Source organism: Quercus lobata, chromosome 2 (genome assembly GCF_001633185.2).
Source record: "Quercus lobata isolate SW786 chromosome 2, ValleyOak3.0 Primary Assembly, whole genome shotgun sequence".
NCBI lineage: Eukaryota > Viridiplantae > Streptophyta > Magnoliopsida > Fagales > Fagaceae > Quercus > Quercus lobata.
In genome coordinates, this window is record NC_044905.1 from 74,773,172 (window position 1) to 74,785,066 (window position 11,895).

At 35.6% G+C, this 11,895-nt stretch overlaps 1 protein-coding gene across 36 annotated transcripts in view; it reads left to right on the plus strand.

The window, feature by feature from the left end:
• Positions 1–11,658, plus strand: part of LOC115976593 (titin homolog) — a 37,465-nt gene extending 25,807 nt beyond the window's left edge. For 32 of the 36 annotated variants that reach the window (XM_031097952.1, XM_031097963.1, XM_031097964.1 and 29 more), the window contains 20 exons: positions 94–372; positions 478–756; positions 862–1,158; positions 1,267–1,563; positions 1,791–2,087; positions 2,197–2,493; positions 2,721–3,017; positions 3,128–3,424; positions 3,526–3,822; positions 3,926–4,174; positions 4,277–4,570; positions 4,673–4,972; positions 5,076–5,372; positions 5,474–5,707; positions 5,811–6,107; positions 6,211–6,507; positions 6,999–9,356; positions 9,464–9,634; positions 9,721–9,942; positions 10,663–11,658. In XM_031097952.1, coding sequence (XP_030953812.1) covers positions 94–372; positions 478–756; positions 862–1,158; positions 1,267–1,563; positions 1,791–2,087; positions 2,197–2,493; positions 2,721–3,017; positions 3,128–3,424; positions 3,526–3,822; positions 3,926–4,174; positions 4,277–4,570; positions 4,673–4,972; positions 5,076–5,372; positions 5,474–5,707; positions 5,811–6,107; positions 6,211–6,507; positions 6,999–9,356; positions 9,464–9,634; positions 9,721–9,942; positions 10,663–11,385 — 8,079 coding nt within the window. In that variant the 3' untranslated portion in view covers positions 11,386–11,658. The remainder of the gene's footprint in view (positions 1–93; positions 373–477; positions 757–861; positions 1,159–1,266; positions 1,564–1,790; positions 2,088–2,196; positions 2,494–2,720; positions 3,018–3,127; positions 3,425–3,525; positions 3,823–3,925; positions 4,175–4,276; positions 4,571–4,672; positions 4,973–5,075; positions 5,373–5,473; positions 5,708–5,810; positions 6,108–6,210; positions 6,508–6,998; positions 9,357–9,463; positions 9,635–9,720; positions 9,943–10,662) is intronic. The other 4 variants (XM_031097967.1, XM_031097977.1, XM_031097981.1 and 1 more) reach the window with 4 other exon arrangements.
• Positions 11,659–11,895: the final 237 nt, after the last annotated feature.

Sequence of the window (11,895 nt, forward strand, 5' to 3'; positions counted from 1 at the left end):
ATAGTATTGAAATTCTATGATATAAACACACGCACACACACTACTTATTCTTCTTCCAACTAATATTAATTTCAAATGTTATTTGAGAAACAGGTGAAATACTGTGGCCTAGATTCCATTGAACATGTTAAGTCAATAGAAACGATGAACGCAAATATTGAAAAAGATCCAATGGGGGAGTCAGAAGCTCCTGTTACAAAAGCACCAGAAGAAGAAAAGATACAAGATGAAGGTATTCTTATGTCGACAAATGAGCGTGAGGGAGTTGATAAAACTAATGAAAGTGAAAACCTCAGAGAAGAAGCCACAGATGGAGATAGTAGCTTGAAGGAAATTCATACAGTATCTGTTGGACAAGAAATAGTTGAGAACGTAAGCTTTAATTACAATAGAAATTTTATGTTATATGTCTCAGCTGACGTTTCTTTTTCTTCTTCTTCCATTGAGCATTAATTTGAAACTCTATTTGATAAATAGTTGGAAGAGTCTGGCCCAAAATCCATTGAATATCTCAAGGCAACAGACTCCAAGGAGCAAACAAAAACTGCAAACATGAATATTGAAAAAGTTACAACCGGAGAGATAGAAGTACTTGTTACAAGAACACGAGAAGAGGATAGTCTTAAGCCAGTAGAAGTGCATGAAGAAGTTGAGAAAGTTAATGAAAGTAAAAACATCATAGAACAGGCCATAGATGGAGAAAGCGGCTTGGAGGAAATTCATACAAGATCTGTTGGAGACGAAATACTTGAGAAGGTTAGCTTTAATTAGTCCAGGAATTCTATGTTATACATATCATATGCTAGTTCTTGTTTTTCTTCTTCAGGAAAATGTTAATTTAAAATGTCATTTGATAAACAGATGAACAACTCTGGTCCAGAATCAACTGAATATCTTAAGGCAACAGACTCTAAAGAGCAAATAGGAACAGCGAACACAAATATTGAAGAATATCCAACAGGGGAAACAGAAGCACCTTTTACAAAAGCACTGGAAGAGGAAGAGATGAAAGATGAAGGAACTCTTAAACCAGCAGATGTGCATGAAGAAGTTGAGAAAGTTGATGAAAGTGACAACATCATACAACAAGCCACAGATGGAGAAAGCGACATGAAAAATATTCATTCAATATCTATTGAAGATGAAAAACTTGAGAACGTAAGCTTAAATTAGTATAAAAAAAAAATTACATTATACATCTCATATGATGCTTCTTTTTTCTCTTCTTCTGATGAACATTAATCTAAAATGCTACTTGATAAACAGGTTAAAGATTCTGGCTCAGAATCCATTGAGTATTTCAAGGAAATAGACTCCAAGGAGCATATAGAAACTGAAAACAAGGGTATTAAAGAAAATCCAACAAGGGAGACAGAAGTACCTGTTATAAAAGCACCAAAAGAGGAAAATTTTCCAGATGAAGGGAGTCTTAAGCCGGTAGAAGTCCATGAAGGAGTTGAGAAAGCTACAGAAAGTGAAAACATTATAGAACAGCCCGTAGATGGAGTGAGCAACTTGAAGGAAATTCATACAATATCTATTGGAGATGAAATACTTGAGAATGTGAGATTTAAATAGTATAGTAACTCTATGTTATATATAGCATGCGTGACTTCTTATTCTTCTTCCCACAAAAAATTAATTTGAAATGTAATTTGATAAACAGATAAATGATTCTGGCCTAGATTAGCTTTAATTAGTCCAGGAATTCTAAGTTATATATATCATATGCTAGTTCTTGTTTTTCTTCTTCAGGAAAATGTTAATTTAAAATGTTATTTGATAAACAGATTAACAACTCTGGTCCAGAATCAACTGAATATCTTAAGGCAACAGGCGTTAAAGAGCAAATAGGAAGAGCGAAGACAAATATTGAAGAGTATCCAACAGGGGAAACAGAGGCACCTTTTACAAAAGCACCGGAAGAAGAAGAGATGAAAGATGAAGGAACTCTTAAACCAGCAGATGTGCATGAAGGAGTTGAGAAAGTTGATGAAAGTGACAACATCAGACAACAAGCCACAGATGGAGAAAGCGGCATGAAAAAGATTCATACAATATCTATTGTAGATGAAAAATTTGAGAACGTAAGCTTAAATTAGTATTAAAAAAAAATTTACATTATACATCTCATATGATGCTTCTTTTTTCTCTTCATCTGGTGAACATTAATTTAAAATGTTACTTGATAAACAGGCTAAAGATTCTGGCTCAGAATCCATGGAGTATTTCAAGGAAATAGACTCCAAGGAGCATATAGAAACTGAAAACAAGGGAATTAAAGAAGATCCAACAGGGGAGACAGAATTACCTGTTATAAAAGCACCAAAAGAGGAAAATTTACCAGATGAAGGGAGTCTTAAGCCGGTAGAAGCCAATGAAGGAGTTGAGAAAACTACAGAAAGTGAAAACATAATAGAACAGCCCGTAGATGGAGTGAGCAACTTGAAGGAAATTCATACAATATCTATTGGAGATGAAATACTTGAGAAGGTGAGATTTAAATAGTATAGTAATTCTATGTTATATATAGCATGCGTGACTTCTTATTCTTCTCCCCACAAAAAATTAATTTGAAATGTATTTTGATAAACAGATAAACAATTCTGGCCTAGATTAGCTTTAATTAGTCCAGGAATACTAAGTTATATATAGCATATGCTAGTTCTTGTTTTTCTTCTTCAGGAAAATGTTAATTTAAAATGTTATTTGATAAACAGATTAACAACTCTGGTCCAAAATCAATTGAATATCTCAAGGCAACAGACGTTAAAGAGCAAATAGGAACAGCGAACACAAATATTGAAGAATATCCAAAAGGGGAAACAGAGGCACCTTTTACAAAAGCACTGGAAGAAGAAGAGATGAAAGATGAAGGAACTCTAAAACCAACAGATGTGCGTGAAGGAGTTGAGAAAGTTGATGAAAGTGACAACATCAGACAACAAGCCAAAGATGGAGAGAACAACATGAAAAAGATTCATACAATATCTATTGGAGATGAAAAACTTGAGAACGTAAGCTTAAATTAGTATTAAAAAAAAAAATTACATTATACGTCTCATATGATGCTTCTTTTTTCTCTTCTTCTGATGAACATTAATTTAAAATGTTACTTGATAAACAGGTTAAAGATTCTGGCTCAGAATCCATTGAGTATTTCAAGGAAATAGACTCCAAGGAGCATATAGAAACTGAAAACAAGGGTATTAAAGAAGATCCAACAGGGGAGACAGAAGTACCTGTTACAAAAGCAACAAAAGAGGAAAATATACCCGATGAAGGGAGTCTTAAGCTGGTAGAAGTCCATGAAGGAGTTGAGAAAGCTACAGAAAGTGAAAACATAATAGAACAGCCCGTAGATGGAGTGAGCAACTTGCAGGAAATTCATACAATATCTATTGGAGATGAAATACTTGAGAAGGTGAGATTTAAATAGTATAGTAATTCTATGTTATATATAGCATACGTGACTTCTTATTCTTTTCCCACAAAAATTAATTTGAAATGGAATTTGATAAACAGGTAAATGATTCTGGCCTAGAATCCATTGAATATCTTAAGGAAACAGACTACAAGGAGCAGATAGAAACACTAAACACAGATATTGAAAAGGCTACATTAGAGGAGACAGAAGCACTTGTAATAAAAGCACCAGAAGAACAAAAGATACAAGACGAAGGTAGTCTTATGACAGCAGATGTGCATGAGGAAGTTGAGCAAGTTGCTGAAAGTGAAAACATCATACAACAAAACAAGGATGGAGCGAACGAAATGGAGGAAATTCATACAGGATCTACTAGAGATGAAATATTTGAGAATGTGAGCTTTAATTAGTATAGAAATTTAATGTTATATATATCATCTGATGCTTCTTCTTTTTTCTTCCAATGAACATTAATTTGAAGTGCTATTTGTTAAACAGGTGAAAGAATCTGGCCCAAAATCCACTGAATATCTCAAGGAAACAAACTCCAAGGAGCAAACAAAAGCAGTAAACATGGATATCGGAGAAGATACAACAGGGGAGGAAGGACTTGTTAAGATAACAGAAGTGCATGAAGAAGTTGAGAAAGTTAATGAAAGTAAAAACATCATAGAACAGGTCAAAAATGGAGAAAGCAGCTTGAAGGAGATTCGTACAAGATCTACTGGGGATGAAATACTTGAGAAGGTTAGCTTTAATTAGTATAGGAACTCTAAGTTATATTTATCATATGCTAGTTATTATACTTCTTCAGGAAAATGTTAATTTTAAATCTTATTTGATAAACAGATGAACGATTCTGGCCCTGATTCAACTGAATATCCTAAGGCAACAGACTTCAAAGAGCAAATAATAACAGTGAACAAAAATATTGAAGATCCAACAGGGGAGACAGAAGCACCTGTTACAAAAGCACCAGAAGAAGAAGAGATGCAAGATGAAGGTATTCTTAAACCAGCAGATGTGCATGAGGGATTTGAGAAAGTTGATGAAAGTGTCCACATCAAACAACAAGCGATAGAGGTAGAAAGTGACTTGATAAAAATTCATACAATATCTACTGGAGATAAAATTCTTGAGAACGTAAGTTTTTTTATTACAAAAATTTAATTTTATACATCCCAAATGATGCTTCTTTTTTCTTCTTCCAGTGAACATTAATTTGAAACATTATTTGATAAACAGGTAAAAGATTCTGGCTCAGAATCCAATGAATATATCAAAGCAACAGACTCCATGGAGCATACAGAAACCAAAAACATGGATATCAAAGAAGATCCAACGTGGGAGGCAGAAGTACCTTTTATAAAAAAACCAAAAGAAGAAAATATACCAGATGAAGGTAGCCTTAATCCAACAGAAGCACATGAAGGAGTCGAGAAAGTTCATGGAAGTGAAAACAACATAGAACAGCCAGTAGATGGAGTGAGTGACTTGAAGGAAATTTATACAAAAAAATCTATTGGAGATGAAATACTTGAGAAGGTGAGCTTTAAATAGTATAGTAATTCTATTTTATATATATATACAAAGTACTTCTTATTCTTCTCCCAGCAAACATTAATTTAAAATGTAATTTGATAAACAGGTAAAAAATTTTGGCCCAGAATCCATTGAATATCTTGAGGAAACAGACTCAAAGGAGCATATAGAACCACTAAACACAAATTTTGAAAAAGATTCATCAAGTGAACCAGAAGCACTTGTTACAAAAGTACCAGCTGTGGAAAAGATACAAGATGAAGTCAGTCTCAATACAGCCGATGCACATGAGGGAGTTGAGCAAGTTGATGAAAGTGAAAACAACATACAACAAAACCCAGATGGAGAGCACTACAGCCAGGAAATTCATACAGGATCTACTGAAGATGAAATACTTAAGAATGTGAGCTTTAATTAGTAAAGAAATTATATGTTATATATCTCATATGATGCTTCTTTTTCTTCATCCAGTAAACATTAATTTAAAAAATTAATTATAAACAGGTGGAAAACTCTGGTCCAAAATCCATTGATATTAAAGAAGATACAAGGGAGATAGAAGCATCTCTTACAAAAGAAGAAAAGATACAAGATGAAGGCAGTCTTAACCCAACAGATGGGCATGAAGGAGTTGAGAAAGTTGATAGGAGTGAAAACATCAGAGAATATGCCATAGTTGGAGAGAGCAACTTAAAGGAAATTCATACAACATTTGTTGGAGATGAAATACTTGAGAAGGTGAGCTTTAAATATTAAAGAAATTCTATGTTACATACATCTGCCTTTCTTTCTTTTTTTGTCTTCCAATGAACATTAATTTGAAATATTCTTTGTTAAACAGGTGAAAGACTCTGACCAAAAATCTACCAAGTATCATAGGGCAACAGATTCCAAGGAGCAAATAGAAACAGTAAACACGGATATTGAAGAAGATCCAATACAGGAGATGGAAGCACCTATCACAAAAGCACCAGAAGTAGAAAAAATACAAGATGAAGATAGCCTTAAGCCAGCAAATGTCCATGAGGGAGTTGAGAAAGCTAATGGAAGTGAAAACATTAAAGAACAAGCCATAGATGGAGAGAGTGCATTAAAGGAAATCTATACAATCTCTGTTGGAGATGGAATACTTGAGAAGGTGAACTTTAATTAGTATAGAAATACTGTGTGATACATATCTAGTTTGCCGATTCTTTTTCTTCTCTAGTGAACATTAATTTGAAACATTATTTGATAAATAGGACAAAGACTTTGGCCCAGAATCCATCAAATATCTCAAGGAAACAAAGTCCGAGCAGGAGATAGCAACAGTAAACACAAATATTGAAGAAGATCCAATTGGGGAAACAGAGGCCACTGTTACCAAAGCACAAGAAGAAGAAAAGATACAAGATGAAGGTGGTCTTAAGGCAGTTGATGGACATGAAGGAGTTGAAAAAGCTGATGGAAGCGCAAACAATAGAGAACAGGTGATAGATGGAGAAAGCGACTTTAAGGAAATTCATGAAGTATCTCTTGGAGATGATACACTTAACAAGGTTAGCTTTAATCAGTATGCAATTCTATATATATATATATATATATATATCATTTAAACAACAACAAAGACAAAACCTTAAGCTGTTAGGATGGTAGAGTAGAGACATGGTTCAAACTCAGGATCACCTGCTATGGTACCATGCTAATTACCGCTTATCTCAAAGCCTTTAGATTCCAAACCATCCCTCCAAATTTGCTAAAGTTCACAATTTACACTCAATATATTCTGTTTTAACCTAAAGCCTTTAGATTCCAAAGCACCCCTCCAAGTTTCCAACTTGGTTTTGACCATGTCTAATTTCATCCACCAAAACTATATCGCCTACAAAAAAACATATACAAAGGGACTTCATCCCAAATCAATACAAGATGGATATTAATATGAATCATGAATGTGTGTGTGTGTGTGTGTGTGCGGTTTTGCATGTCATATGCTACTTCTTTATCTTCTTTCAGTGAACATCAATCTGAAACTTTTTCTGATAAACAGGTGAAATATTGTAGCCCAGAATCCACTGTATATCTTAAGGCAACAGACTCTGAAGAACATATAGAAACAGTAAACACAACTATTAATGAAGATCCAATAGAGGAAACAGAAGTACCTGCTACAAGAGCACTAGAAGAAGAAGAAGAAGAAAAGATACAAGATGAGGGTTGTGTTAAGCCAACAAATGTCTCTGTGACAGTTGCTGAAGATGAAGAGGAAAAGATCAAAGAGGATATCAAAGTGGAAGAGGACAATTTTCCTGACAATGCCGACAATGCAATTGTGATACCAGCAGATTCAAGCTTAGGGGAAGCTCAGATGGTTGACAAACCTGTGAAGGATACCAGCTCAGACGAGAGTTTAAAAACAATCAATGCTGAGCCTTGTCCACATGCTGAAGAAGTTGGCAGCATGACTCCTGAAAAAACTTCCTTTAGCTTGGTGTCTCAACTCCCAAATATGAAACACAATGATATAGAGACAGAGACTGTAACTCCGGAGAAACCAGATGCAGATGAGGAAACCAAAACAGTTTCTGATGCAGTTTTCCAGTCCAAATATCATGGTGTTGAAGAAACGAATGAGACCGGGCAAAGTTTAAGAGTGGAAAATTTGGATGCAGACAGAACAGAAGGAATCAAAGAAGCTTCTGGAACAGTGTTGGAATCCAAATCCCTGGGCACTGAAGCAGTTACCATTGATGAAATCACGGCTGATCAGAATCTCCCTGCAGGAAAGTTGGAAGAGCAACTTCAAACACCATCTTCTGAATTGCTTTCCTGGGAACAGGAGCATGGACCTACAACTATTGTCAAGGAAACAGAAGCAATAAAGACAAAGGAAGGGGAGATACTTGATGATAAGAATATCAGTGATTCTTCTGCCACAAAGGCAACAGAAGAGACATGCTTACAAAAGGAAGAGCAACCTGAAACACTATCTTCTATATTCCTTTCTACAGAACAAGAGCATAGAACCACAACAACATTCAAGAAGACGGAAGAGGAAAACATAAAGGAAGTGGAGATGCTAGATGAGAAGGGTATCAACAATTCTTCAGCAATAAAGGCAACAGAAGAGGCATGCTTGGAGCAAGAAGAGCCCAAGGAGCTTGCAGTCTCCAAATTGGGGCTTTTAGATGGAGCTTCAAAATTAGAGACTGCAGACAAAGAAGAATGCGAGAAAATCAAAGAACTAACAAGTCCAATTGAGGACGCTTCCAATCTTAGCTTTGAGACAAGTGAAAAAGCTTTGGAAACTATGTTGGATGTTCACAGTCGTGAAGCACTCATTAACTCAGAAGAAGAGATACAGGATGAAGGTATTGTGAAGTCTGAGGGTGTCTCCATCACAGTGGCTAAAGATTCATTTGAATATATTAAAGAGGAAATCAAAGTGGATAATATTTGTGACAAGACTGAAAATGCAACTGCAGAAGTAGTAACAGCAAAGCCAAGTTCAGTGGAAGCTCAGCTGAATGACAAGTCAACAGAGGATACTATCTCAGATGATAGAGTAGAAACAAGTACAAGGGAGTCCAATCCACCAGCTGAAGAAGTTGCCAGCATGAAGCTTGAAAAAACTTCCTCTAACTTGCCATCTCAACTCCTAAATGTGGCTACCAAAAATGAAGAGAAAGAAAGTGAAACTCTGGAAAATCCAGATGCAAATGAAGTTGAGGAAACAAAAACAGCTTCTGATGCATTTTTTGAGTCCAAATATGAGGGTGTTAAAGAAACTGGTGAAACTGGGGAAATCCTAAAAGTGGAGAAGCTGGATGCAGCTGATATTGAAGAAATGAAAGAAATTTCTGAAATATCATCTAAATCTAAGGCTCTAGGTTTAGTAGAAGTTAGTGAAGATGAAGTCATTGCTGATCAGACTCTTCCTGCAGGGAATTTGGGAGAGCAACTTCAACCATCTTCTTCATTTCTTTCCAGGGAAGAGCAGCATGGAACTACAGTCACAGTCAAGAGAACCGAAGAAGAGAACATGAAAGAAGTTAAAACGCCAAGTGGTGAAGTACGAAAGGAAGAAGGTAGCACACTAGATCAAGCTTCAAAAGTAGAGCCTCATGTAAAAGAAGAGATTAAATATGCTGATTCTCCTTCAGAAACTGACGAAATCATAAAACTAACAAGACCAATCCCCTCTAATCTCAACTTTGGGATAACTGAAAAGGCTTTCACTTATGTGTCAGAGGTCCAGAGTCATGAAGTACTCACCAAATCAGAAGATATCAATGAAAAGCATCTCCAGACAGCAATACCTGATTTGAACACTGAAGAAAGTGAGAGTCAATGCAAGAAAACAGTTGAAGCAAATAAAATATTAAAGAACGAAGTTTCTATTGAAGAGGTCAGAGAATTAAATTGTGATTTATTATTTCATAAGCTTTCCTTCTTCTTTTTTCTGTAATTATTTCTAGAGTAAGAAACTGTTATCTGTGTGTGAAAATATAACAGGTCACAGAGGAACAGGAATTTGCCAAAGATGCTAAATCAGTTTCTCTTGGTGAAGAAACGATTATAGAGAGCCATCAAGGATATGAATCAAAATCAGAAGAATATCCAGCAGAGGAGACAAATAAAACATGTAAAGCCACAACAGATGCACATCAGCATGAAGCACTCAGGGTACTCTTTTTTTCTTTTTCTTTTTTTTTTTCTCTTTTTCCTTATTCTTTTGAAGTGTAAAGCTGAAGCTTTTTTCTATTATATAGTTGTCTGAAATAATTGACGAGGGCAATTTAAGTGAGGACATTGCCAAGACGATTCAAGTTGAAGATAGAACTGTTGAGAATGAGAATGCAGCAGAGAGCTATCTAGATAAAGTACAGGGAGAGACTGTCAAGGAGGCAGCAATGAAACTGGACCTTGAAAATAAGAGTGGTGACACAAACTTCACAAAGGCAACAACGGAAGTCATGACTCTCGAAGAAAAGGTCAGTGACCTTCAATTCTCTCCTCCTTCCTTGCCATCAAAACATAAATTTTTTAAAAGGGTTAAAATGTTAGAAAAAAAAAATGGACTCTAATGTTATAAATTTAACTTTTGGTATGAAATCTCTGCAGAATATAACAAATGACACATGCATACAGTGATCTTGCATACATTTTTGCTCTAAACAAAATGATCAGGAAGAATTTTGGCTGATTATCCAAAAAAGGAATGTTTTCTGATGAAATCAATTAGACAATAGCTTTTTTCCTTCTTTCTTTCTTTCTTTTTTATTGTTCCCTGAAGATGGATCATAATAATGAATAATTAAATATCTACAGAACCCAACCACATGGACTAATGCACTCAAAATCACCTTGCTCCTTTTTTCTTTTCCTTTTTCCCCCTAAGAAAACAAGATCACCTTATTCAATGAGGTGCCTTACTGCCAATAAGCCGCTTCTATAAACACTAGGAGTCTTGAATTTGAGGTTTGTGATCAACCTCAAGGAAATATCTTCAACAGCCATATTGACCTTTGAAAGAATAAAAAGACATGCATGGAGGATGAATAATGGAAGCCAGTATTGAGTCTTTTTCGAATGGTCCCTGACCATCCCCTTAATCATTTCAAAATCCAAATAGGGCCTAAAGATCAAAGTAAAATAGAAAGTCGCATGGAATGGATCATATTAAGAAGCCTTTTGATTTCTCTTATATCCAGGAGGCGGGCATAGAGATATTGCAGAAAGAAGGCAAATTGGGCATTGCAGAAGTCAAAGAAATCACTCAAAACATTCAGCAGTTAGAGACGACCTCTTATGCAGCATCTGAAACAAAGATTCCAGGAGAAGAATGCCCCAGTGAGAACACAGGGACAATCATTACAACAGCCCATGAAGATGTTCAACCAGTGTTACAGCACCCAATTGACAAAGCCTTGGAGAAAGTTGAACTAAAAGTTACAAGACCTGGAAAATCTACAGAGGCTGATGCAGAAGTGAGAGAGGTTGAATGTGAAGGAGAAAAAAGAATTGGTGATTTGGGTGAAATATTAACTGAGAAGTCTACATCAGAGGATTCAGCTAAGATTTCATTATCCGACCTCATGCATAGATCCAAGAAAGAAAATTTGCAAGTGACTAAAGACTTGACCAAGGAAAGAGAACCAGTCCCTAGCAAAGAAGAAATGCAAAATCAAGAAGCAGAAACCACAGTTGATGAAACAAAAACAGATGAAGAGGAAGGAGATGAACACAAAAGGACAGACCCAGGCTATGATGCTCCGGTCATGGTAGAAGCTGCTAAAGACATTGATGTTAAGGTTGTGCACAAGAAACATAATATCCTATCAGGAGTTGGCTCAAAGGTCAAGCATTCACTTTACAAGGTGAAGAAGGCTATTACTGGAAAGTCTTCTCATCCAAAGACGACATCACCAAAATAAAATACAAAATTAGATTATTTTGGCAGTTGAAAGAAGTCAGATGCAAAGATAGTTATATGAAAGGGTTTGTTCTTAGTTTGATGTCTTGAGGTTTGAGTGTGGTGTGTATTTGTGCGGCTTGTATAAGTTTTGATTCATTATCTGTATATTCAATCCAATAATGACATGTTAGTGTATAGCCAATGTCCATATTGTAAATATATTTTGCTCAAACATCCAGACACCATCACATTGATCAGTTTGATTGCTTGTATCAAGAATTCTTGTTTCTAAGATGTTTGAGGAATAAGCCACAACCATAAAGATTTATGGTGTTATAAGTATTAAAAATCTGTACAGCTAAGATTGTAATAAAATTCATGATCTTATCCTGAGAGGTAACCACGGATTATCAATAAGTGACCAATAGGCATAAACTATGACCAAAGGAATGGCTGGGAAAAGAAGACAAAGAAGAAGGTGGTACTATGTTGATGTGAAGGCTATGCATGAAGCAACAACTTAAGTAAC